This window comes from Pseudophryne corroboree, chromosome 10, assembly GCF_028390025.1.
Source record: "Pseudophryne corroboree isolate aPseCor3 chromosome 10, aPseCor3.hap2, whole genome shotgun sequence".
Taxonomy (NCBI): Eukaryota; Metazoa; Chordata; class Amphibia; order Anura; family Myobatrachidae; genus Pseudophryne; species Pseudophryne corroboree.
Window position 1 is genome coordinate 186,480,131 of NC_086453.1, and position 22,272 is coordinate 186,502,402.

Here is a 22,272-nt window from a genome sequence, read left to right on the forward strand (position 1 = left end):
AAATACCAAACTTTTTAGCAAATTTACTTGGCGCAGGCGCACTGCGAACGTTGCGCATGCGCAGTTTGCGACTAATCGCACCGATGCGAAGAAGAATAACGAGCGAACAACTCGGAATGAGGGCCTTAGTAAATAGACTCAGTGCATTTCCACCGTTGTCTAAAACATCTGAATTGTCCTACCAGGATGTTGTTAAATCAATTTGGATTGTGACTGCTATAGATAGTTATTTCTTGCAAAACACACTGCCTCCTTCAACACGTCCCACGTAAGCTAATCAACATGTAAAGACACAACAGCAACTGACCAGACTGCGTCAGTCGTGCACATATGATTACTTCTGCCCGCAATTCTATGCACAATACTTTTAAAGTAATGCTGCAAAGTCTCTTTGGCATTAATGACCATACAATAAAGCATTCATTTTGCACTATCTGATCATCTGCATTACACATTCTTTTCTAACCCAGATAAACAAGAAATGCAATGGCTAACTCAGGGCTGACATGTGCAGAATAAAGGCCAGAGTTCGCCATTTTATCACCAATTACTGCAGGTGCGTTAATCATTAACACTATATTTAGATTGTCACTATCACTCTAAAGAGTACTTTGGCTCTCCAATTTTAAACGACACATCCCAGAATGAGATAAAATTTTGGGACTTGTAGTCCAACCGACACCGTGACCAGAAAGCTATAGGTTGCTTTTCCTAGTTTAAGTCAAGTGAGGTCGTCGTCAGTCTGGCTAGCACAGCGAGACTGTGTGTCAGAGAGCTGCGGCTAACCGCAGTCAGCAGGGTGACATCAGCGTGATCACGTGAGGAGGCTGCCGCAGAGGATCTCTGGGTATAGATCAGGAAGTGAGTACCAGTGTCTGTCAGCAAAGTGACTCCTCTCCATGCCAGGCAGGTGTCAGGATTGTGCACAGGAACATCTAGCCGCTGTTGGTCATTCGTATAGGTCACTATTATGCTTGTACAATGTGTATCCGTATATAGATTGTTTTACATGTATAGTTACTATTCTAGACAAAAAAAGCCTGCTGACAATGCCTCTAATTACTGTGTATTGTAATGCATTGGGTAAATTGGACACACACCTCGGGATTCAGATTAAAAAAAAAATTATTGTAAATGCATATTGCCCTTTATGTACCTAGAAGTTTATGCAACTGGTGTCTTTAACTTTTGCAGGGCTTATTAGGAGCTAATTCCTAGTGATAAAAGTTCAGGGCTATTTAAATGTTAACTCTCTGTCCCTGGTATCTGGTATTACACATTGGTGTCCAAAGTATGTCTCTTTAGTCATTTTTAAGTGTCTCTAGTTTGTGTCGCTATTCTAAAATTATTTTTTTCAACAAAAATGTATTGTGAACAGTGTAAGGAGAAGTTCAACAGAAATACCTTGTGGTTTCTTATTTCTGTACTTTACTGCAGATGCTGAATAAAGACAGTTTTTCATAAAAAGCGCATTGATTTAAAAGTAAAGCAACTGACTGCATTATAACACTTGTATTGTGTTGCCCTAAATATTAATTATTAATTATAAATGTCCACAAAATGAATAAGTAGTAAATTGAGTGCCAAGCCAATCCTTTTGAAAGTTTGTTTGAATTTGATGTTTATTGATACGAGTATTTGTCATTTTTGAAAAAAGTATTGCTGTTGCATGTTAACCAGATGCCTACTTAGCCGTATAAATGCTATTTCTGATAATTAAAACATATACTGCCAGAAAATTTAAATAAAAAGCCATCTGTTGTTTCTAATATTAATGAAACTAACCTGTCGCTGGGAAGCTTACATAATGGGCCAGGTTGGATCATTAATGCAATGTCTTTGCATTTTCTTGATTTTCAGGCCAAAGCGCACGTGCAGGACCTGTTCTGCGTATGCTCGGCCCTGGAAAATGCGTTCCCATCGCAGGGATGTGAACACCTCTGCCTGATTAACTGGCAGAGGCATTCGCGGGGCAGCAACACGGCATTGTGAGGGCCATAAAAACTGGCATGTCCTGGCCATCTCTGGGGCAGCCGCTTGATGTCACACATGGTCGATGCGGAGGGAGACATGGCTGCACTGCGCCTGACTTCGCAGCCAGGCTGCATGGGCAGGAGGCAACCCTTATTTTGCCGGGTCTGCATTGCGATTGCATCGCTGGTGGCCATTTAGCATGCTGGGCACCCTTGCCCTGTTGTGGGCGGTCACTAGCACGCGGTTCTAGGCAGTTGCAGTTTTGATAAATTAGCAAAACGGCAACTGATGCTGAATAAGGTCCTGTATCAGTTATTTAACTAAACCTCGCTATGGTCCATATTTGATTCTGAGTTGCACACAATGCTGATGTTCACAGAGTTTAACTTTTTTTTGGTACTGCACATGTGCAGAAATCCCTAAAAACTCGCACTTTGTAAAAAAAATTGCATCTGTGCTACATATTCAGAGTAAAGGGGGGTACTGACAGGAGAGATGTGTGCTGAGCGATCTTAACACAGACCGCTCAGCACACATCTCTCCCCCCGCTCAGCACAGCGCAATGTGTGCTGAGCGAGGGGGGGACGCTCACTTCACACAGCGGTGAAGTGAGCGACCCACTAGATTGAGCCTGCATGCAGGCTCAATCTATCACCGGCGATAGCAATGCGCAACCTATCGCTGGGGGGCATACACACGGCAGATCCGTGCTTAAAATCGAAACAATCTAGTCAGATTGCTTAGATTTTAAACACAGATCTCTCCATGTGTACCCCCCTTAAGTTGCATAGGCAAGTCTCCAGCTGCTACTCCCTCCCCTCGTGTGGCTCCCTGCTCTTGTCCTACCTGGATCAGATGTTGGTTGATTGGGGCTGGGGCATGGTTACGCTGTGAGTTCTGAAATATTGGCCGGAGACAGCAGATAATTGGTACCCCAGTTTTTTTGGGCATGTGCAAATAAAGGCCCGTACACACTGGTCGATGTATCGGCCGTTCTCTTGAACGGCCGATACATCGCGGGACCGTCGGCCAGTGTGTACGGGCGATATGTCTGTGAACTCCGTCGTTCACAGACGTATCGCGTCGGCCGGGCAGCACAGCCGACAGCCAATATATCTAACGATATATTGGCCCGTCGCTGTGTGTGTACGGGGCGGTCGTCCGACCGCCCGTACACATGCTGCGGCGGCCGGCGGTGATTGACAGGTGAACTGGGCGGGCGCGAGCGCCCGCCCAGTTCATGACGTCAGTCCCCCGACGGATCGGGCTGTGTGTATGCACAGCACACTGCCCGATCCGTACATAGATATATCTGCAGATCAATTGATCTGCAGATATATCTAATAGTGTGTACCCACCTTAAGACATTTTATCTTATTTAATGACAACACTAATGTATTGTGCAGCATTTATCTTCCCCCGACTGAATACGAAGTGGTCTCAGTTTGGGTAAAACGAGTGCTCTCAACCATGTACATTCAATTTTCATTGAGTGTTTCAGCAGTTTTAGTGATTTCATAAATGTATTTACTATCTGCGACCAATCGCACACAATCATCATTATCAACATTACACTTACACCAGGGTCAGCATGGCCGTAACTTAAACCCCATCAGGAGGCTGGTTTTGAGACTTTTTAGCTTCCATTTTAGTTGCACTTCCTGACTACATGCCCTTACTGTACTTGTCTGCTACTGCAAGCCCACTGCCCACAACTTTCTAGCCCCGATCTCAGCACCCTAGATGTACACAGTCGCAAGCCACAATTATGACTGAAAAAGACGTGAACACATGCACAATAAAAAAAAATACATACCCTGAGACAAAAACTCCCTAAAAACAGTTAACCTTTTGGTATAAGGCCTTATGGGCTCTATCCTAAGGATTTCAGTCTGTACTTAGTTACTGTTTGAGATGTATTACTTAAAAGTGTATGTTTAATATAAAATGCTTTGTGTTATTTTATTAGTAACTTTTTGTATTTCATTTCATGTTCATGTAGATTTCTCAATGGATCTAAGCTGTGACTGTTTACATTCTTTGGGAGCTCTCTTTGGATTGTTACTGACTATTGTACTATTGTGGTTGGGTTGTCGTCTGGGTGTCATCTACCAGCTTTTTCACAAGGTGAGGAATCTGTAAGACGTTTGGATAAACATAGGGATCCTCATATTGAAAGACAACGTTACTCATATAACTTCTACTTAGAAAAGCTTAAACATTTACTGAAAGTATAGTATTTAGTCTATGATCTAATACATGTTTCATCTGATATGTGATAATACCAAGGAGGTCCATGATAACATAAGGACACAGGTTGAGTATTCTAAAGGTGCATACACACTGGGTGTTTTTGCCCACTGTGTATGCATAGCTATGATGTGAAAATCGCTGGTCGGAAAATCGCTCAGTGCATACACAGTGAGCCATTTTTACCCGGCCCAGCGATTTCACGGGGGTGAACCACTTTCAACAGTAGGAGACTGTGGAAAGTGGTTCACTTGGCTGGTAAAACAGGCCGACGGACGGCGGCGGCTGGCGATGATGCGGGAGTGCGCATCATCGCCCAGTCATACACACTAGGCGATTTTGAGCGCAACGTAGCTCAAAACGCCAAAAATTAGCTACTTTGAGTTTAAAATCGCCTAGTGTGTATCTACCTTTACTGTCCTAAAATTTCAAGGTGACTTCAGCTTTAGTCATATAATAAATAAAAACATGGCTCAATAACTTTCTCCCTTAGGTGCAGGGCTTAAACTTAAGAGCCAGAAAAAAAGACTTTTTCAGGGCTAGCTAGTTGTAGCTTTATATTGTCATGTGGTTCAGTGATAGTTCTAGTTTGACAAGAAGAGAGTTTGTGCTTGTCCTTCTGGTGAAGAGAGCTAATCGGAGTACAGCTGTCTGATTTGTTGCCAGACTGTCTGTCTTAGCAACCCTCTGCGGTGAGAAACCCAGGCTGTCGATGCAATGCCTGCACTTAAGACAGTGCAGATGGATGTGCCGTGCAAACTAATTGTTTCTCGTTTCTAGTCACTCTTGGCGACTGAATTTGTCAAGTCCTTATTTAAGATGAATTTCTCTTACGTCCTAGAGGATGCTGGGGACTCCGTAAGGACCATGGGGATAGACGGGCTCCGCAGGAGACATGGGCACTTTAAGAAAGACTTTAGGTATGGGTGTGCACTGGCTCCTCCCTCTATTCCCCTCCTCCAGACCTCAGTTTTACTACTGTGCCCAGAGGAGACTGGGTGCATTACAGGGAGCTCTCCTGAGTTTCCTGAAAGAAAGTATATTTGTTAGGTTTTTTATTTTCAGGGAGCCTGTTGGCAACAGACTTCCTGCATCGAGGGACTGAGGGGAGAGAAACAGACCTACTTTAATGTTAGGCTCTGTTTCTTAGGCTACTGGACACCATTAGCTCCAGAGGGATCGGTACGCAGGTCTCACCCTCGCCGTCCGTCCCAGAGCCGCGCCGCCGTCCTCCTCGCAGAGCCGGAAGATAGAAGCCGGGTGAGTATGAGAAGAAAGAAGACTTCAGAGGCGGCAGAAGACTTCAGTTCTTCACTGAGGTAACGCACAGCAGTAACGCTGTGCGCCATTGCTCCCACACAGCACACACAAACGGCAGTCACTGTGAGGGTGCAGGGCGCAGGGGGGGCGCCCTGGGCAGCAATAAACCTCGTTTTCTGGCAAAAGTATATATATACAGCTGGGCACTGTATATATAAAGAGCCCCAGCCAGGTTTTTAGATATTTGAGCGGGACAGAAGCCCGCTGCCGAGGGGGCGGGTCTTCTTCCTCAGCACTCACCAGCGCCATTTTCTCCACAGCACAGAGCTGAGAGGAAGCTCCCCGGACTCTCCCCTGCTTATCCACGGTGAAAGAGGGTTTTAAAGAAGGGGAGGGGGGGCACATATTTGGCGCAAAATACATACAGCGCTATCTAGGTAAACATATTGTGTGTGTTTTTTCCTGGGTCATATAGCGCTGGGTGTGTGCTGGCATACTCTCTCTCTGTCTCTCCAAAGAGCCTTGTGGGGGAACTGTCTTCAGATAAGAGGATTCCCTGAGTGTGTGGTGTGTCGGTACGCGTGTGTCGACATGTCTGAGGTAGAAGGCTTTCCTAGGGAGGAGGAGGAGGAGCAAATGAATGTGGTGTCTCCGTCGACAACGCCGACACCTGACTGGATGGATATGTGGAATGTTTTAAGTGCTAATGTAAATTTATTGCACAAAAGATTAGACAAAGCGGAAGCTAGGGAGTCAACCCATGTCTGTCCCTATGTCGCAGGGACCTTCGGGGTCTCAAAAGCGCCCACTATCCCAAATAGTAGACACAGATACCGACACGGATTCTGACTCCAGTGTCGACTACGATGATGCGAAGTTACAGCCAAAAGTGGCTAAATGTATTCGATATATGATTATTGCAATAAAAGATGTTTTGCATATCACAGAGGAACCCCCTGTCCCTGACACGAGCGTACACATTTATAAGGGAAAGAAACCTGAGGTAACCTTTCCTCCCTCACATGAGCTGAACGAGTTATGTGAAAAAGCTTGGGAATCTCCAGACAAAAAACAGATTCCCAAAGGGAGTCTTATGGCGTATCCTTTCCCGCCAACGGACAGGATACAGTGGGAATCCTCCCCTAGGGTGGACAAAGCGTTGACGCGTTTATCCAAAAAGGTAGCGCTGCCATCCCAAGATACGGCTACCCTCAGGGATCCTGCTGATCGCAAGCAGGAGGCTACCTTGAAGTCCATTTACACACATTCGGGTACCTTACTCAGACCGGCTATTGCGTCGGCTTGGGTGTGTAGCGCTGTAGCAGCATGGACAGATACCTTATCAGCGGAAATTGAAACCCTGGATAAGGATACCATCTTATTGACCCTAGGACATATAAAAGATGCTGTCTTATATATGAGAGATGCTCAAAGAGACATTGGTCTACTGGGTTCTAGAATCAACGCTATGTCGATTTCTGCTAGACGAGTCGTATGGACCCGGCAGTGGACAGGTGATGCCGACTCAAAGAGGCATATGGAGGTTTTACCTTACAAGGGTGAGGAATTGTTTGGGGAAGGTCTCTCGGACCTGGTCTCCACAGCTACAGCTGGTAAATCAAATTTCTCTATCGTCCTAGTGGATGCTGGGGTTCCTGAAAGGACCATGGGGAATAGCGGCTCCGCAGGAGACAGGGCACAAAAAGTAAAGCTTTTCCAGATCAGGTGGTGTGCACTGGCTCCTCCCCCTATGACCCTCCTCCAGACTCCAGTTAGATTTTTGTGCCCGGCCGAGAAGGGTGCAATTCTAGGTGGCTCTCATAAAGAGCTGCTTAGAGAAAGTTTAGCTTAGGTTTTTTATTTTACAGTGATTCCTGCTGGCAACAGGATCACTGCAACGAGGGACAGAGGGGAGAAGAAGTGAACTCACCTGCGTGCAGGATGGATTGGCTTCTTGGCTACTGGACATCGGCTCCAGAGGGACGATCACAGGTACAGCCTGGATGGTCACCGGAGCCGCGCCGCCGGCCCCCTTGCAGATGCTGAAGTAAGAAGAGGTCCAGAATCGGCGGCTGAAGACTCCTGCAGTCTTCTAAAGGTAGCGCACAGCACTGCAGCTGTGCGCCATTTTCCTCTCAGCACACTTCACACGCAGTCACTGAGGGTGCAGGGCGCTGGGGGGGGGCGCCCTGGGAGGCAAATGTAAACCTATATAAAGGCTAAAAATACCTCACATATAGCCCCCAGAGGCTATATGGAGATATTTAACCCCTGCCTGTATTCACAAAATAGCGGGAGACGAGCCCGCCGAAAAAGGGGCGGGGCCTATCTCCTCAGCACACGGCGCCATTTCCTCTCACAGCTCCGCTGGTCAGGACGGCTCCCAGGTCTCTCCCCTGCACTGCACTACAGAAACAGGGTAAAACAGAGAGGGGGGGCAAATTTAATGGCAATATCTTGATATATATAAAGCAGCTATAAGGGAGCACTTATTATAAGGCTATCCCTGTCATATATAGCGCTTTTTGGTGTGTGCTGGCAGACTCTCCCTCTGTCTCCCCAAAGGGCTAGTGGGTCCTGTCTTCGTTTAGAGCATTCCCTGTGTGTCTGCTGTGTGTCGGTACGTGTGTGTCGACATGTATGAGGACGATATTGGTGTGGAGGCGGAGCAATTGCCAAATATGGGGATGTCACCTCCTAGGGGGTCGACACCAGAATGGATGCCTTTATTTATGGAATTACGGGATAGTGTCAACACGCTAAAGCAGTCGTTTGACGACATGAGGCGGCCGGACAATCAATTAGTGCCTGTCCAGGCGCCTCAAACACCGTCAGGGGCTGTAAAACGCCCTTTGCCTCAGTCGGTCGACACAGACCCAGACACAGGCACTGATTCCAGTGGTGACGGTGACGAATCAACCGTATTTTCCAGTAGGGCCACACGTTATATGATTTTGGCAATGAAGGAGGCGTTACATTTAGCTGATACTACAGGTACCACTAAACAGGGTATTATGTGGGGTGTGAAAAAACTACCTATAGTTTTTCCTGAATCAGAAGAATTAAATGACGTGTGTGATGAAGCGTGGGTTGCCCCTGATAAAAAGCTGATAATTTCAAAGAAATTATTGGCATTATACCCTTTCCCGCCAGAGGTTAGGGAGCGCTGGGAAACACCTCCTAGGGTGGACAAGGCGCTAACACGCTTATCAAAACAAGTGGCGTTACCTTCTCCTGAGACGGCCGCACTTAAAGATCCATCAGATAGGAGGATGGAAAATATCCAAAAAAGTATATACACACATGCAGGTGTTATACTACGACCAGCTATAGCGACTGCCTGGATGTGCAGTGCTGGGGTAGTTTGGTCAGAGTCCCTGATTGAAAATATTGATACCCTGGACAGGGACAATATTTTACTGTCGTTAGAACAAATAAAGGATGCATTTCTTTATATGCGTGATGCACAGAGGGATATCTGCACACTGGCATCACGGGTAAGTGCTATGTCCATTTCGGCCAGAAGAGCTTTATGGACGCGACAGTGGACAGGCGATGCGGATTCAAAACGGCATATGGAAGTTTTGCCGTATAAAGGGGAGGAGTTATTTGGAGTCGGTCTATCAGATTTGGTGGCCACGGCTACAGCCGGGAAATCCACCTTTCTACCTCAAGTCACTCCCCAACAGAAAAAGGCACCGACTTTTCAACCGCAGCCCTTTCGTTCCTTTAAAAATAAGAGAGCAAAGGGCTATTCATATCTGCCACGAGGCAGAGGTCGAGGGAAGAAACAGCAACAGGCAGCTCCTTCCCAGGAACAGAAGCCCTCCCCGGCTTCTACAAAAGCCTCAGCATGACGCTGGGGCTTCTCAAGCGGACTCGGGGACGGTGGGAGGTCGTCTCAAAAATTACAGCGCGCAGTGGGCTCACTCGCAGGTAGATCCCTGGATCCTGCAGATAATATCTCAGGGGTACAGGTTGGAATTAGAGACAGATCCACCTCGCCGTTTCCTGAAGTCTGCTTTACCAACGTCCCCTTCCGAAAGGGAGACGGTTTTGGAAGCCATTCACAAGCTGTACTCTCAGCAGGTGATAGTCAAGGTACCTCTTCTACAACAAGGGAAGGGGTATTATTCCACTCTATTTGTGGTACCGAAGCCGGATGGCTCGGTAAGGCCTATTCTAAATCTGAAGTCCTTGAACCTGTACATAAAGAAGTTCAAGTTCAAGATGGAGTCACTCAGAGCAGTGATAGCGAACCTGGAAGAAGGGGACTTTATGGTATCCTTGGACATCAAGGATGCGTATCTCCACGTTCCAATTTACCCCTCACACCAGGGGTACCTCAGGTTCATTGTACAAAACTGTCACTATCAGTTTCAGACGCTGCCGTTTGGTTTGTCCACGGCACCTCGGGTCTTTACAAAGGTAATGGCCGAGATGATGATTCTTCTTCGAAGAAAAGGCGTATTAATTATCCCATACTTGGACGATCTCCTAATAAGGGCAAGGTCCAGAGAACAGCTAGAGATGGGATTAGCAATATCTCAAGAGGTGCTAAAGCAGCACGGATGGATTCTGAATATTCCAAAATCCCAATTAATGCCGACAACTCGTCTGCTGTTCCTAGGGATGATTCTGGACACGGTTCAGAAAAAGGTTTTTCTTCCCGAGGAAAAAGCCAAGGAGTTATCCGACCTGGTCAGGAATCTCCTAAAACCAGGAAAGGTGTCTGTACATCAATGCACGCATCTTCAGATGCACCTGCGGATAACCCTGTCTCCAAGGACAAGGGTATCTCTTCTGTGGTGGTTGCAGAGGGCTCATCTATTGGAGGGCCGCAGATTCGGCATACAGGATTGGATCCTGGTGACCACGGACGCCAGCCTGAGAGGCTGGGGAGCAGTCACACAAGGAAGAAACTTCCAGGGAGTGTGGTCGAGCCTGGAAAAGTCTCTTCACATAAACATTCTGGAACTAAGAGCAATCTACAATGCTCTAAGCCAGGCGGAACCTCTGCTTCAAGGAAGACCGGTGTTGATCCAGTCGGACAACATCACGGCAGTCGCCCATGTAAACAGACAGGGCGGCACAAGAAGCAGGAGTGCAATGGCAGAAGCTGCCAGGATCCTTCGCTGGGCGGAGAATCACGTGATAGCACTGTCAGCAGTGTTCATCCCGGGAGTGGACAACTGGGAAGCAGACTTCCTCAGCAGACACGATCTTCACCCGGGAGAGTGGGGACTTCATCCAGAAGTTTTCCACATGCTAATAAACCGTTGGGAAAGACCAATGGTGGACATGATGGCGTCTCGCCTCAACAAAAAACTGGACAGGTATTGCGCCAGGTCAAGAGATCCGCAGGCAATAGCTGTGGACGCGCTGGTAACACCTTGGGTGTACCAGTCGGTGTATGTGTTTCCTCCTCTGCCTCTCATACCAAAGGTATTGAGAATCATACGGCAAAGCGGAGTAAGAACGATACTAGTGGCTCCGGATTGGCCAAGAAGGTCTTGGTACCCGGAACTTCAAGAGATGGTCACGGACGATCCGTGGCCTCTACCTCTAAGACAGGACCTGCTTCAGCAGGGACCGTGTCTATTCCAAGACTTACCGCGGCTGCGTTTGACGGCATGGCGGTTGAACGCCAGATCCTAAAAGGAAAAGGCATTCCAGAAGAAGTCATTCCTACCTTGATTAAGGCAAGAAAGGAAGTCACCGCGAAGCATTATCACCGCATTTGGCGGAAATATGTTGCGTGGTGCGAGGATCGGAGTGCTCCGACGGAGGAATTTCAACTGGGTCGTTTCCTACATTTCCTGCAATCAGGATTGTCTATGGGTCTCAAATTGGGATCTATTAAGGTTCAAATTTCGGCCCTGTCAATATTCTTCCAAAAAGAATTGGCCTCAGTTCCTGAGGTCCAGACTTTTGTCAAAGGAGTACTGCATATACAGCCTCCTGTGGTGCCTCCGGTGGCACCGTGGGATCTAAATGTAGTTTTAGATTTCCTCAAATCCCATTGGTTTGAACCACTAAAAAATGTGGATTTGAAATATCTCACATGGAAAGTGACTATGTTACTGGCCCTGGCGTCCGCCAGGAGAGTATCTGAACTGGCGGCTTTATCTTATAAAAGCCCTTATTTAATTTTCCATTCGGATAGGGCAGAGCTGCGGACGCGTCCGCATTTTCTCCCTAAGGTGGTATCAGCGTTTCACCTGAACCAGCCTATTGTAGTGCCTGCGGCTACAAGCGACTTGGAGGACTCCAAGTTGTTGGACGTTGTCAGAGCTTTAAAAATATACATTTCAAGGACGGCTGGAGTCAGAAAATCTGACTCGCTGTTTATACTGTATGCACCCAACAAGTTGGGTGCGCCTGCTTCTAAGCAGTCGATTGCTCGTTGGATTTGTAACACAATTCAACTTGCACATTCTGTGGCAGGCCTGCCACAGCCTAAATCTGTTAAGGCCCATTCCACAAGGAAGGTGGGCTCATCTTGGGCGGCTGCCCGAGGGATCTCGGCATTACAACTCTGCCGAGCAGCTACGTGGTCAGGGGAGAACACGTTTGTAAAATTCTACAAATTTGATACCCTGGCAAAGGAGGACCTGGAGTTCTCTCATTCGGTGCTGCAGAGTCATCCGCACTCTCCCGCCCGTTTGGGAGCTTTGGTATAATCCCCATGGTCCTTTCAGGAACCCCAGCATCCACTAGGACGATAGAGAAAATAAGAATTTACTTACCGATAATTCTATTTCTCGGAGTCCGTAGTGGATGCTGGGCGCCCATCCCAAGTGCGGATTATCTGCAATACTTGTACATAGTTATTGTTAACTAATTCGGGTTATTGTTTAGGGAGCCATCTTTCAGAGGCTCCTCTGTTATCATACTGTTAACTGGGTTTAGATCACAAGTTGTACGGTGTGATTGGTGTGGCTGGTATGAGTCTTACCCGGGATTCAAAATCCTCCCTTATTGTGTACGCTCGTCCGGGCACAGTACCTAACTGGAGTCTGGAGGAGGGTCATAGGGGGAGGAGCCAGTGCACACCACCTGATCTGGAAAAGCTTTACTTTTTGTGCCCTGTCTCCTGCGGAGCCGCTATTCCCCATGGTCCTTTCAGGAACCCCAGCATCCACTACGGACTCCGAGAAATAGAATTATCGGTAAGTAAATTCTTATTTTTTTGCCTTATATTCCCTCACAGCCTAAGAAAGCACCACATTATCAAATGCAGTCCTTTCGGTCACAAAGAAACAAGAGAGTACGAGGTGCGTCCTTTCTTGCCAGAGGTAAGGGCAGAGGGAAAAAGCTGCACAACACAGCTAGTTCCCAGGAACAGAAGTCCTCCCCGGCCTCTACGAAATCCACTGCATGACGCTGGGGCTCCGCTAAGGGAGTCGGCCCCAGTGGGGGCACGTCTTCGAATTTTCAGCCACATCTGGGTTCACTCACAGGTGGATCCCTGGGCAATAGAAATAGTTTCTCAGGGTTACAAGCTGGAATTCGAAGAGGTGCCTCCTCGCCGGTTTTTCAAATCGGCCCTGCCGACTTCTCCCCCAGAAAGGGAGATAGTGTTAAATGCAATTCACAAATTGTATCTTCAACAGGTGGTGGTCAAGGTTCCCCTACTTCAACAAGGGAGGGGATATTACTCAACCCTGTTTGTAGTCCCGAAACCGGACGGTTCGGTCAGACCCATTCTAAATGTAAAATCCCTGAACCTATACTTGAAAAGGTTCAAGTTCAAGATGGAATCGCTCAGGGCGGTCATCGCCAGCCTGGAAGGGGGGGATTTTATGGTATCTCTGGACATAAAGGATGCATACCTTCATGTTCACATATATCCTCCTCATCAGGCGTACCTGAGATTTGCGGTACAGGATTGTCATTACCAATTTCAGACGTTGCCGTTTGGGCTTTCCACGGCCCCGAGAATTTTCACCAAGGTAATGGCGGAAATGATGGTGCTTCTGCGCAAGCAGGGAGTCACAATTATCCCGTACTTGGACAATCTCCTCATAAAAGTGAGATCACGAGAGCAGTTACTGAACAGCGTGTCACTTTCACTGAAGGTGTTACAGCAACACGGCTGGATTCTCAATATCCCGAAGTCGCAGCTGGTTCCTACGACTCATCTGACCTTCTTGGGCATGATTCTGGATACGGACCAGAAAAGGGTTTATCTTCCAATGGAAAAGGCTCAAGAACTCATGACTCTGGTCAGGAACCTATTGAAACCAAAACAGGTGTCTGTGCATCACTGCATTCGAGTCCTGGGAAAGATGGTGGCATTTTACGAGGCCATTCCATTCTGCAGGTTCCGTGCGAGGACCTTCCAATGGGACCTACTGGACAAGTGGTCCGGGTCACATCTACAGATTCATCAGTTGATCACCCTGTCCCCCAGGGCCAGGGTATCTCTCCTGTGGTGGCTGCAGAGTGCTCACCTTCTAGAGGGTCGCAGGTTCGGCATTCAGGACTGGGTTCTGGTGACCACGGACGCGAGCCTCCGAGGTTGGGGAGCAGTCACACAAGGAAGAAACTTCCAGGGTCTTTGGTCAAGTCAAGAGACTTGTCTTCACATCAACTTACTGGAGCTGAGGGCCATATACAACGCCCTTCGCGACTTACCAGTTCTGATCCAGTCAGACAACATCACCGCAGTGGCTCATGTAAACCGCCAGGGCGGCACAAGGAGCAGAGTGGCAATGGCGGAAGCCACCAGGATTCTTCGCTGGGCGGAAAATCATGTAAGCGCATTGTCAGCAGTGTTCATTCCGGGAGTGGACAACTGGGAAGCAGACTTCCTCAGCAGACACGACTTGCATCCAGGAGAGTGGGGACTTCATCAGGAAGTCTTCGCACAGATTGCAAGCCAGTGAGGACTGCCCCAGATAGACATGATGGCGTCCCGCCTCAACAAAAAGCTGCAGAGGTATTGCGCCAGGTCAAGAGACCCTCAGGCGGTAGCTGTGGACTCCCTAGTGACACCGTGGGTGTTCCAGTCGGTCTATGTGTTTCCTCCTCTTCCTCTCATCCCAAAGGTGTTGAGAATAATAAGAAAAAGAGGAGTACAGACAATTCTCATTGTTCCAGATTGGCCACGAAGGGCCTGGTATCCGGATCTGCAGGAGATGCTCACAGAAGATCCGTGGCCTCTTCCTCTAAGACAGGACCTGTTGCAACAGGGGCCCTGTCTGTTCCAAGACTTACCGCTGCTGCGTTTGACGGCATGGCGGTTGAACGCCGGATCCTAGCGGAAAAGGGCATTCCGGATGAGGTAATTCCTACTCTGATAAAGGCTAGGAAGGACGTGACAGCTAAACATGATCACCGTATATGGCGAAAATATGTTTCTTGGTGTGAGGCCAGGAATACTCCTACGGAAGAATTCCATCTGGGCCGTTTCCTTCACTTCCTACAAACTGGAGTGAATTTGGGCCTAAAATTAGGCTCCATTAAGGTTCAGATTTCGGCCTTATCCATTTTCTTTCAAAAAGAATTGGCTTCTCTCCCAGAAGTACAGACTTTTATGAAGGGAGTGCTGCATATTCAGCCTCCTTTTGTACCTCCGGTGGCGCCTTGGGACCTTTAACGTGGTGTTGAGTTTCCTTAAGTCGCACTGGTTTGAACTACTTAAAACGGTGGAGTTAAAATATCTCACTTGGAAAGTAGTCATGTTGTTAGCCTTGGCTTTGGCTAGGCGAGTGTCGGAATTGGCGGCTTTGTCTCATAAAAGCCCCTATCTAGTTTTCCATATGGATAGAGCGGAATTGCGGACCCGTCCTCAATTTTCCCCTAAGGTGGTGTCATCTTTTCATATGAACCAACCTATTGTGGTGCCTGTGGCTACACGAGACTTGGAGGATTCCGAGTTCCTTGATGTGGTCAGGGCTTTGAAAATTTACGTGGCCACAACGACTAGAGTCAGAAAAACAGAAGCACTGTTTGTCCTGTATGCAGCCAACAAGGTTGGCGCTCCTGCTTCAAAGCAGACTATTGCTTGCTGGATCTGTAACATGATTCAGCAGGCGCATGCGACGGCTGGATTGCCATTATCAAGATCGGTCACGGCCCATTCCACTAGGAAGGTGGGCTCGTCTTGGGCGGCTGCCGGAGGGGTCTCGGCACTACAGCTGTGCCGAGCTGCTACTTGGTCGGGTTCAAACACCTTTGCAAAGTTCTATAAGTTTGATACCCTGGCTGAGGAGGACCTCCTGTGTCACAACTGAGGGTTTTGGCTGACAGGAGAAAGCCTCAGTTGTAGGGGCTGAGAGGAACTTAAACCGGGGAGGTTTAATCAGACCCCTGGACATGTAAGTGTTAAAAGGAAACCCGAAGGTGTGACCATGACAACCAGGTAAAAGTCAAAATAAAAGTTTATTAGCAGACTCCGTGTAAACAAACAGCATTCAAGGTAAATAATGGCAATGATAAATAATATGATTCCTGGAGCACTCTGACCATGAAATGGTTACACAGGACACTGGTAGGTAAGAACAGCTGTTACAGTCCTTAGATGGAATAACCTTACCATGCCTGGCTATAGTGAAGATATCCAAGGAACATGCCAGTAGATGGAACAGATGAAGTTGGTAACTTGAATCAGCTGTTGTAATTGCTGGATGGAACCAGCCAGGTGGTAAGACACGGAGTGGATATGGAATGGAATCAGCCAGATGATAAAGTCACTGAATGAATGCTGGGTGGAACCAGCCAGATGATGAAACACGGAGTGAATATAGTAAGATGCTAGGGAGCGTGGAAACAGAGGAATTGAAGGATGATTACCGGTGGTAATGGATACTGCTGGAAGCAGATGAAATAGCTGGAAGCTGGAAACTGGATCAGCCACGGAGGACTGCAGAGTCAGGCTGCACCGCAGGATGGTAGGCAGGTGCGGGTCTCTTTGGTGGATGCTGGAGACAGGAGCTGGAACCTGGAAACACAACCACAGGAGAGAGACTGGAACAAGGTATGACAAACAAAGCACTGACGATTTCCTGGCCCAGGCACAGGATACTTATACCTGCAGCAATGCAGGCATTGGCTGGGCAATTATGCAGATTTCCAGAGGCAGTGGATTGGAGGAACTGAGACATGTGATTAGATCCAACATGGCTGCGCCCATGTTAGAACTTGGAGGGAAAACTGGCTTGGGAAACCATGTGGAAACATAACTGTAATGGCGGCGCCGACCACAGAGGACAGGAGACGCCAGACTGACAAATGTATGTTGAGACTCGTGAATGACAACGGAGGCCGCAGCAGGCATGGAACACCACACTGACAACCTGCACCTATAACACAGGAACGGCGGCGGAGGCCGCGGAGAACGGGAGACTCCATGCAGGATTCAAACATGGCGCCGCTGTGACAGCATCTCAGCGTGACAGGAGGAATGTGCAGTATGTGGACACAGATGAGATCCGGCCTTGGAACGCTGAGCGAGCCTCAGGAGACATCTGAAAGGCAGGTAATGGCATCCAGATACCCGGATCGTGACTTCCTGTTTGCTCAATCGGTGCTGCAGAGTCATCCGCACTCTCCCGCCTGTTTGGGAGCTTTGGTATAATCCCCATGGTCATTACGGAGTCCCCAGCATCCTCTAGGACGTAAGAGAAAATAAGATTTTAAACCTACCGGTAAATCTTTTTCTCGTAGTCCGTAGAGGATGCTGGGCGCCCGTCCCAAGTGCGGACTGCTTTTGCAAGACTTGTATATAGTTTTGCTTACATAAGGGTTATGTTATTGTTTTCATCGGTCTCCGACTGATGCTATGTTGTTTTTTCATACTGTTAACTGGTTAGTTTATCACAAGTTATACGGTGTGAATGGTGTGGGCTGGTATGAATCTTGCCCTTGGTTTAACAAAAATCCTTTCCTCGTACTGTCCGTCTCCTCTGGGCACAGTTTCTCTAACTGAGGTCTGGAGGAGGGGCATAGAGGGAGGAGCCAGTGCACACCCATACCTAAAGTCTTTCTTAAAGTGCCCATGTCTCCTGCGGAGCCTGTCTATCCCCATGGTCCTTACGGAGTCCCCAGCATCCTCTACGGACTACGAGAAAATGATTTACCGGTAGGTTTAAAATCTTATTATTATTTTTTTAACACCAAAAGTATAACCATAGTTGGGTGAGATAAGTAAAACACAACATATAAGAGTGAAACCAGGTATCATTGGTGTAGGTACTTCAGGATTTGGACTGTTGGGATCCTGATTTACCAAATCTTAGGGAGCCTCTTTATTCCATAACATAACGTTACTCAAAGATTACTGACAATCAAACTCATTTTATGTTATTGTTATGCATTGTATTATATAATTTAATTGTCAGTATTATTTATTAATTATTATATTATATTCTAGGTAGCACCTATTGCAATAATAGTGTAATAATCAAGTGCATGCACAAATCAGCTTGTTAAATGATAGGCAACATGTAAAGTCAGGGAGAACTATCCAAATGGTGTATACAATTAAATATAATACTTGTAGTAATTTAAATTCACACAATGGAGCTATTATGCTACAGTTCCTCATTAAGACTGTGTTCCAGTGATGCATAGTGGTTTACATTTTAGTTATTACTGAACAATTTTAATGCTGCTTTCTACTGCAGTCATTATAAGGGTATGGGTCGACCACTATTGGTCGACAGTGACTAGGTCAACACCTGAAATAGGTCAACACAGTCATTAGGTCGACATGAACAAGATCGACATGAGTTTTTTTTTAAAGTTTTTTTTGTGTTGTTTTCATCGTAAAGTGACTGGGAACTCTCACAAGCTCGCCATGCTTCGGGCAAGGTGCCTCGCTCCGCTACCGCTGTGTTCGGCACAGGTTACTATTCCCAGTCGTAGTCCACGTGGATCGTAAAGTATGAAAAATTAAAATAAATAAATAAATAAAAAATGTGAAAAACACATGTCGACCTTTTTCCATGTTAACCTAGTACATGTAGACCTAGTGACCATGTTGACCTAGTACATGTAGACCTAGTGACCATGTTGAGCTAATGCATGTCGACCAATAGTGGTCGACCTAATGACCGTATCCCCATTATAACATCCTTTAGTAGATCTATACTTTGGTAGATCCCCCTCCCTTGAAATGCACGTTTTATCTTGTAACTGTGCTGCTCAGCCACATGAAAGATCTGTGTGAGCTGGCGATGGTTGGGATTCTATGGATTGGCTTGGAATACTAGCCATCACCTGAATAGATGACTGTGACGTTTTTGCATTCAGATGCCGGTTGTCATTTCAAGACTGTGTTAAAAGCCACTTTCTTTGGTGCACATGTTTTTATTGCATCAGAAGAATTGAGATCACAGTGCATTGTAAATACATCTACACCCCTAAGCTCAAGCTTAGGGAACCAGGGGTAGAAATTGGACCAGTTCGTTTCTTAAATTGGCCATTTACTGCGCGATAATCCTGCAAAGCAACTGCTTTGAACGATTATTGTTCAGTGTGATACTGAACGATGATCGTTTGCAGCCTGAAAAGGGCTGAAAAACATTCTGCATCATTCAGTTTGGTTTTCAAACCTATCTGATCAGGTATGGTTCATTAGGTCGATCCCAAAAGGTTGACTTTAGAAGGTCAATATGAGAAAAAGGTTGACAGAAGAAAAAGGTCGACATGAAAAATGGTTGACATGAGTTTTTTTAGATTTTTCGGGTGTCAATTTTTCACTTGTAGCACATGGATCCCCAATTAGTGTGCTGCGTCCCCTCGCATGCTTCGGGCAAGGTGCCTCGCCCTGCAGCTGTTGCACTCTGCACTGGTTACCGTTCCAAATAGTAGTCCACGTGGATGGTAAGTGATGAAATGGATATAATAATGTAAAAAACTCATGTCGAACATATACTGTGTCGACCATTATCCTGTCGATCTTTTGACCATGTCGACCAGTAGTGGTTGACTTTTTTTTTTTTTTACTGTTGACTTAACGACCGAATACATATCTGATCCACCTGACTGTTGTTCAGCCATCTTTAGGCTGTGAGTGGAGATCGCCTTCATACATTGTGTTGTGTATGGAGATAATAAAGTGCAGACTAGATGGGCCAAGTGGTTCTTATCTGCCGTCAGATTCTATGTTTCTATGCTCCTATTATCGGACAGCTGCTCCTACCCTCTTCCCTGTCAGCTGCACTATTGTGGAATGTGTGACCACCTTAAGTGTTCGGTTGTGAGAGGAATCTGAAGAATGCATTAAGTGGTGTAGTCTAAACCGCTCTTGGCTACCAAAGTACATATACTGATAAAATGAAAGCAGCAGCATGGGCAAACATTTTGGGAAGTGACAACTGCAGTAGTTTCTTAGTACTTTGTATAGGCGTTATTTGCTAGGTCTTGGCTACAGTAAAAAATGCGTTCCTAAAGAAAATAATGCATGAATGCCATCTCCCTCTTATAAGCATTGACTCCTCATAAAAGCAATGTTTTTTTCCCTATTTTTGCTGAAGGTTGAGACCCAAAGTCCTTGCCATGGTGGAGAGTTGGTAGCAAAGGTGCTTCAGTCCCATGGCGTGAAATATGTGTTCACACTAGTCGGCGGTCATATCTCGCCCATCCTGGTTGCCTGTGAGAAGTTGGGAATTCGTGTGGTGGACACGAGGCAGGAGGCGACTGCAGTATTCGCTGCAGATGCAGTGGCCAGACTTTCAGGTACAGGAGCTTAATTTCATTGTTTTAAAGATCCTCTAATGATGGAACAATGATGTAGTGGTACTGGACAGTGATTACTCTCCTTCAAAGGCCTACACAGTTACTAAATGCTACCATTACAAAAGTACATCTCGCATGCCAAGTCCTACATATACTGTAAATGCTGTTTTTTTGTTTTTTTTTTAACAATTCATGCTATACAATTGACTTTTAACATCCCTTATCTGTCATTATCACTTTATAAATAATATATTATATAGCAGCATCTCCAGTTAGATGTGGAAACCTATTCAAGTAGGTTGAGAAATCCTACGCGTAGCAAGGATATTTCAGTGCAGCCTCAGGAGCTGCAAGGAAACATCTGCGGTAACTCACCCACTGGGTTTTAACACGTGTGGAAACCCATACATTCCAGCATTTTTACTTGTGGGTTTAATGTGCGGGTAAAATGCAGAATAATTGAATACCTGGAACTTTTCCCAGGGCAGCAAACGCACACCTAATTGGTAACAGGAATTTTATATTACCCTCACCATATACTGCACAATACTAGTCTTACATCATCAATAACTCTTTTATAGCTGGTGGTGTTCCACCACCAGACTGTAAGTGTCACATGGTGCCCGCAGTTGCAGAAGACTAAGTGCTGCTAGGATACTGACCAGCACATGAAACTATTTGCCTATGGTTGGTGTGTGTGTCTGCTGTAGCACTTTTGGTAGTGGATATAAATGGGTCCTCCTTGCAGTAATAGAGTAGGATCTTTAGGAAGAGTAGTGTTTTTGCTCATCTGTGACATATTACCTGATAATCCGCCTGTATTCAGAGTAGGTCCTGTCCCGTGGCATGTGTGGAGAAAGGGAGATCCTGCCATAGTAGGGATAACAACCTGTGGCCAGATCATTGGTCTCTTAGCAGAAGCACACAAGGTATTTTTGGAGATTAATGTTTATATTTTAGAAGGCAAAGATAGTGGAAAGACTAGGTCCCTCGAACAGGGTAAACTTGTGATGGCCAAATGCACCTCTTTATGAAATAAATGTTTTTACTATGGACTTTAGCAGAGACCATCTTTAAGCATATGGGTTTATTTTGTATGTTTAGTTTGGGTTTTTGGTGATTTTTGCATTCAATTTGCATTTCATTTTGCATAGGCTTACTAAAGGCAAAATCAAAAGTCCAATCGAGTATAGAACCAAATCCCACTCAAAATCGAATAAAAACAAACCATTGGTACTTTTAAATCAATGAATGTAGGATCTCCGATTTACTAGCATACAAGTTGAAAATCGAAAACAAAATCAACACAAAATCGAACTACAAATCCCCAGAATAATAGACTAATAACAGACGGGCGATTTTAGCTATTAGATAACATTCTATACTCTAAACCTTCATCATGATGCCTATAAAATTAGTGATAACAGACTATATGCCAATGTTTTTTTGCAATTTAAGCGCATGTGCCAAAGATTTAAAAATCGAATCTTAGTAAATGTGGGATTTGATGAGTGAAAAAGAATGTCGATTTCATTAGATTTTATTTGATTTCAATCAAATGAAAAATCAAATACAAAATCGAACTTTAATAAGGATAATCCACATGTCTCTCTTTTGGGAGTCAGATTGGTCTGTTTGTTTGGACGTGGACTTCCTTTCCCAAAAATGTTATTTAAAGAGTAACATTTTGTAACTCATGTTCCCTAAACACGAAGCTAGGTGTGTGTGGGAAGGGGGTAGGGGGTGACACCCTTTTCTTGCCCTCTGTCACACTTTGTACTGGACTAAGGTGGTCATTCCGAGTTGATCGCTAGCTGCATTCGTTCGCTGTGCAGCAATGAGGCAATAAATGGCACTTCTGCGCGTGCGTGTGCGGCGCAATGCGCACTCGCGAAGTACTATTACAACGAACGATGTAGTTTCACACAAGGTCTAGCGAAGCTTTTCAGTCGCACTGCTAGCCGCAGAGTGATTGACATGAAGTGGGCGTTTCTGGGTGTCAACTGACCGTTTTCAAGGAAGGGTTCGAAAAAACGCAGGCGTGCCGGGAAAAACGCAGGCATGGCTGGGGAAACGCAGGGCGTGTTTGTGACGTCAAAA

The 22,272-nt window shown here is 46.2% G+C and overlaps 1 protein-coding gene across 4 annotated transcripts in view; it reads left to right on the forward strand.

Moving 5' to 3' along the window:
• Positions 1-624: 624 nt before the first annotated feature.
• ILVBL (ilvB acetolactate synthase like) overlaps positions 625-22,272 on the forward strand; it is a 116,597-nt gene continuing 94,949 nt past the window's right edge. Inside the window, exons 1-3 of one of the 4 annotated variants that reach the window (XM_063942963.1) lie at positions 625-906; positions 3,977-4,101; positions 19,971-20,172. In XM_063942963.1, coding sequence (XP_063799033.1) covers positions 900-906; positions 3,977-4,101; positions 19,971-20,172 — 334 coding nt within the window. In that variant the 5' untranslated portion in view covers positions 625-899. Of the gene's footprint in view, positions 962-3,976; positions 4,102-19,943; positions 20,173-22,272 lie in introns of those variants that run through there. The other 3 variants (XM_063942965.1, XM_063942964.1, XM_063942966.1) reach the window with 3 other exon arrangements.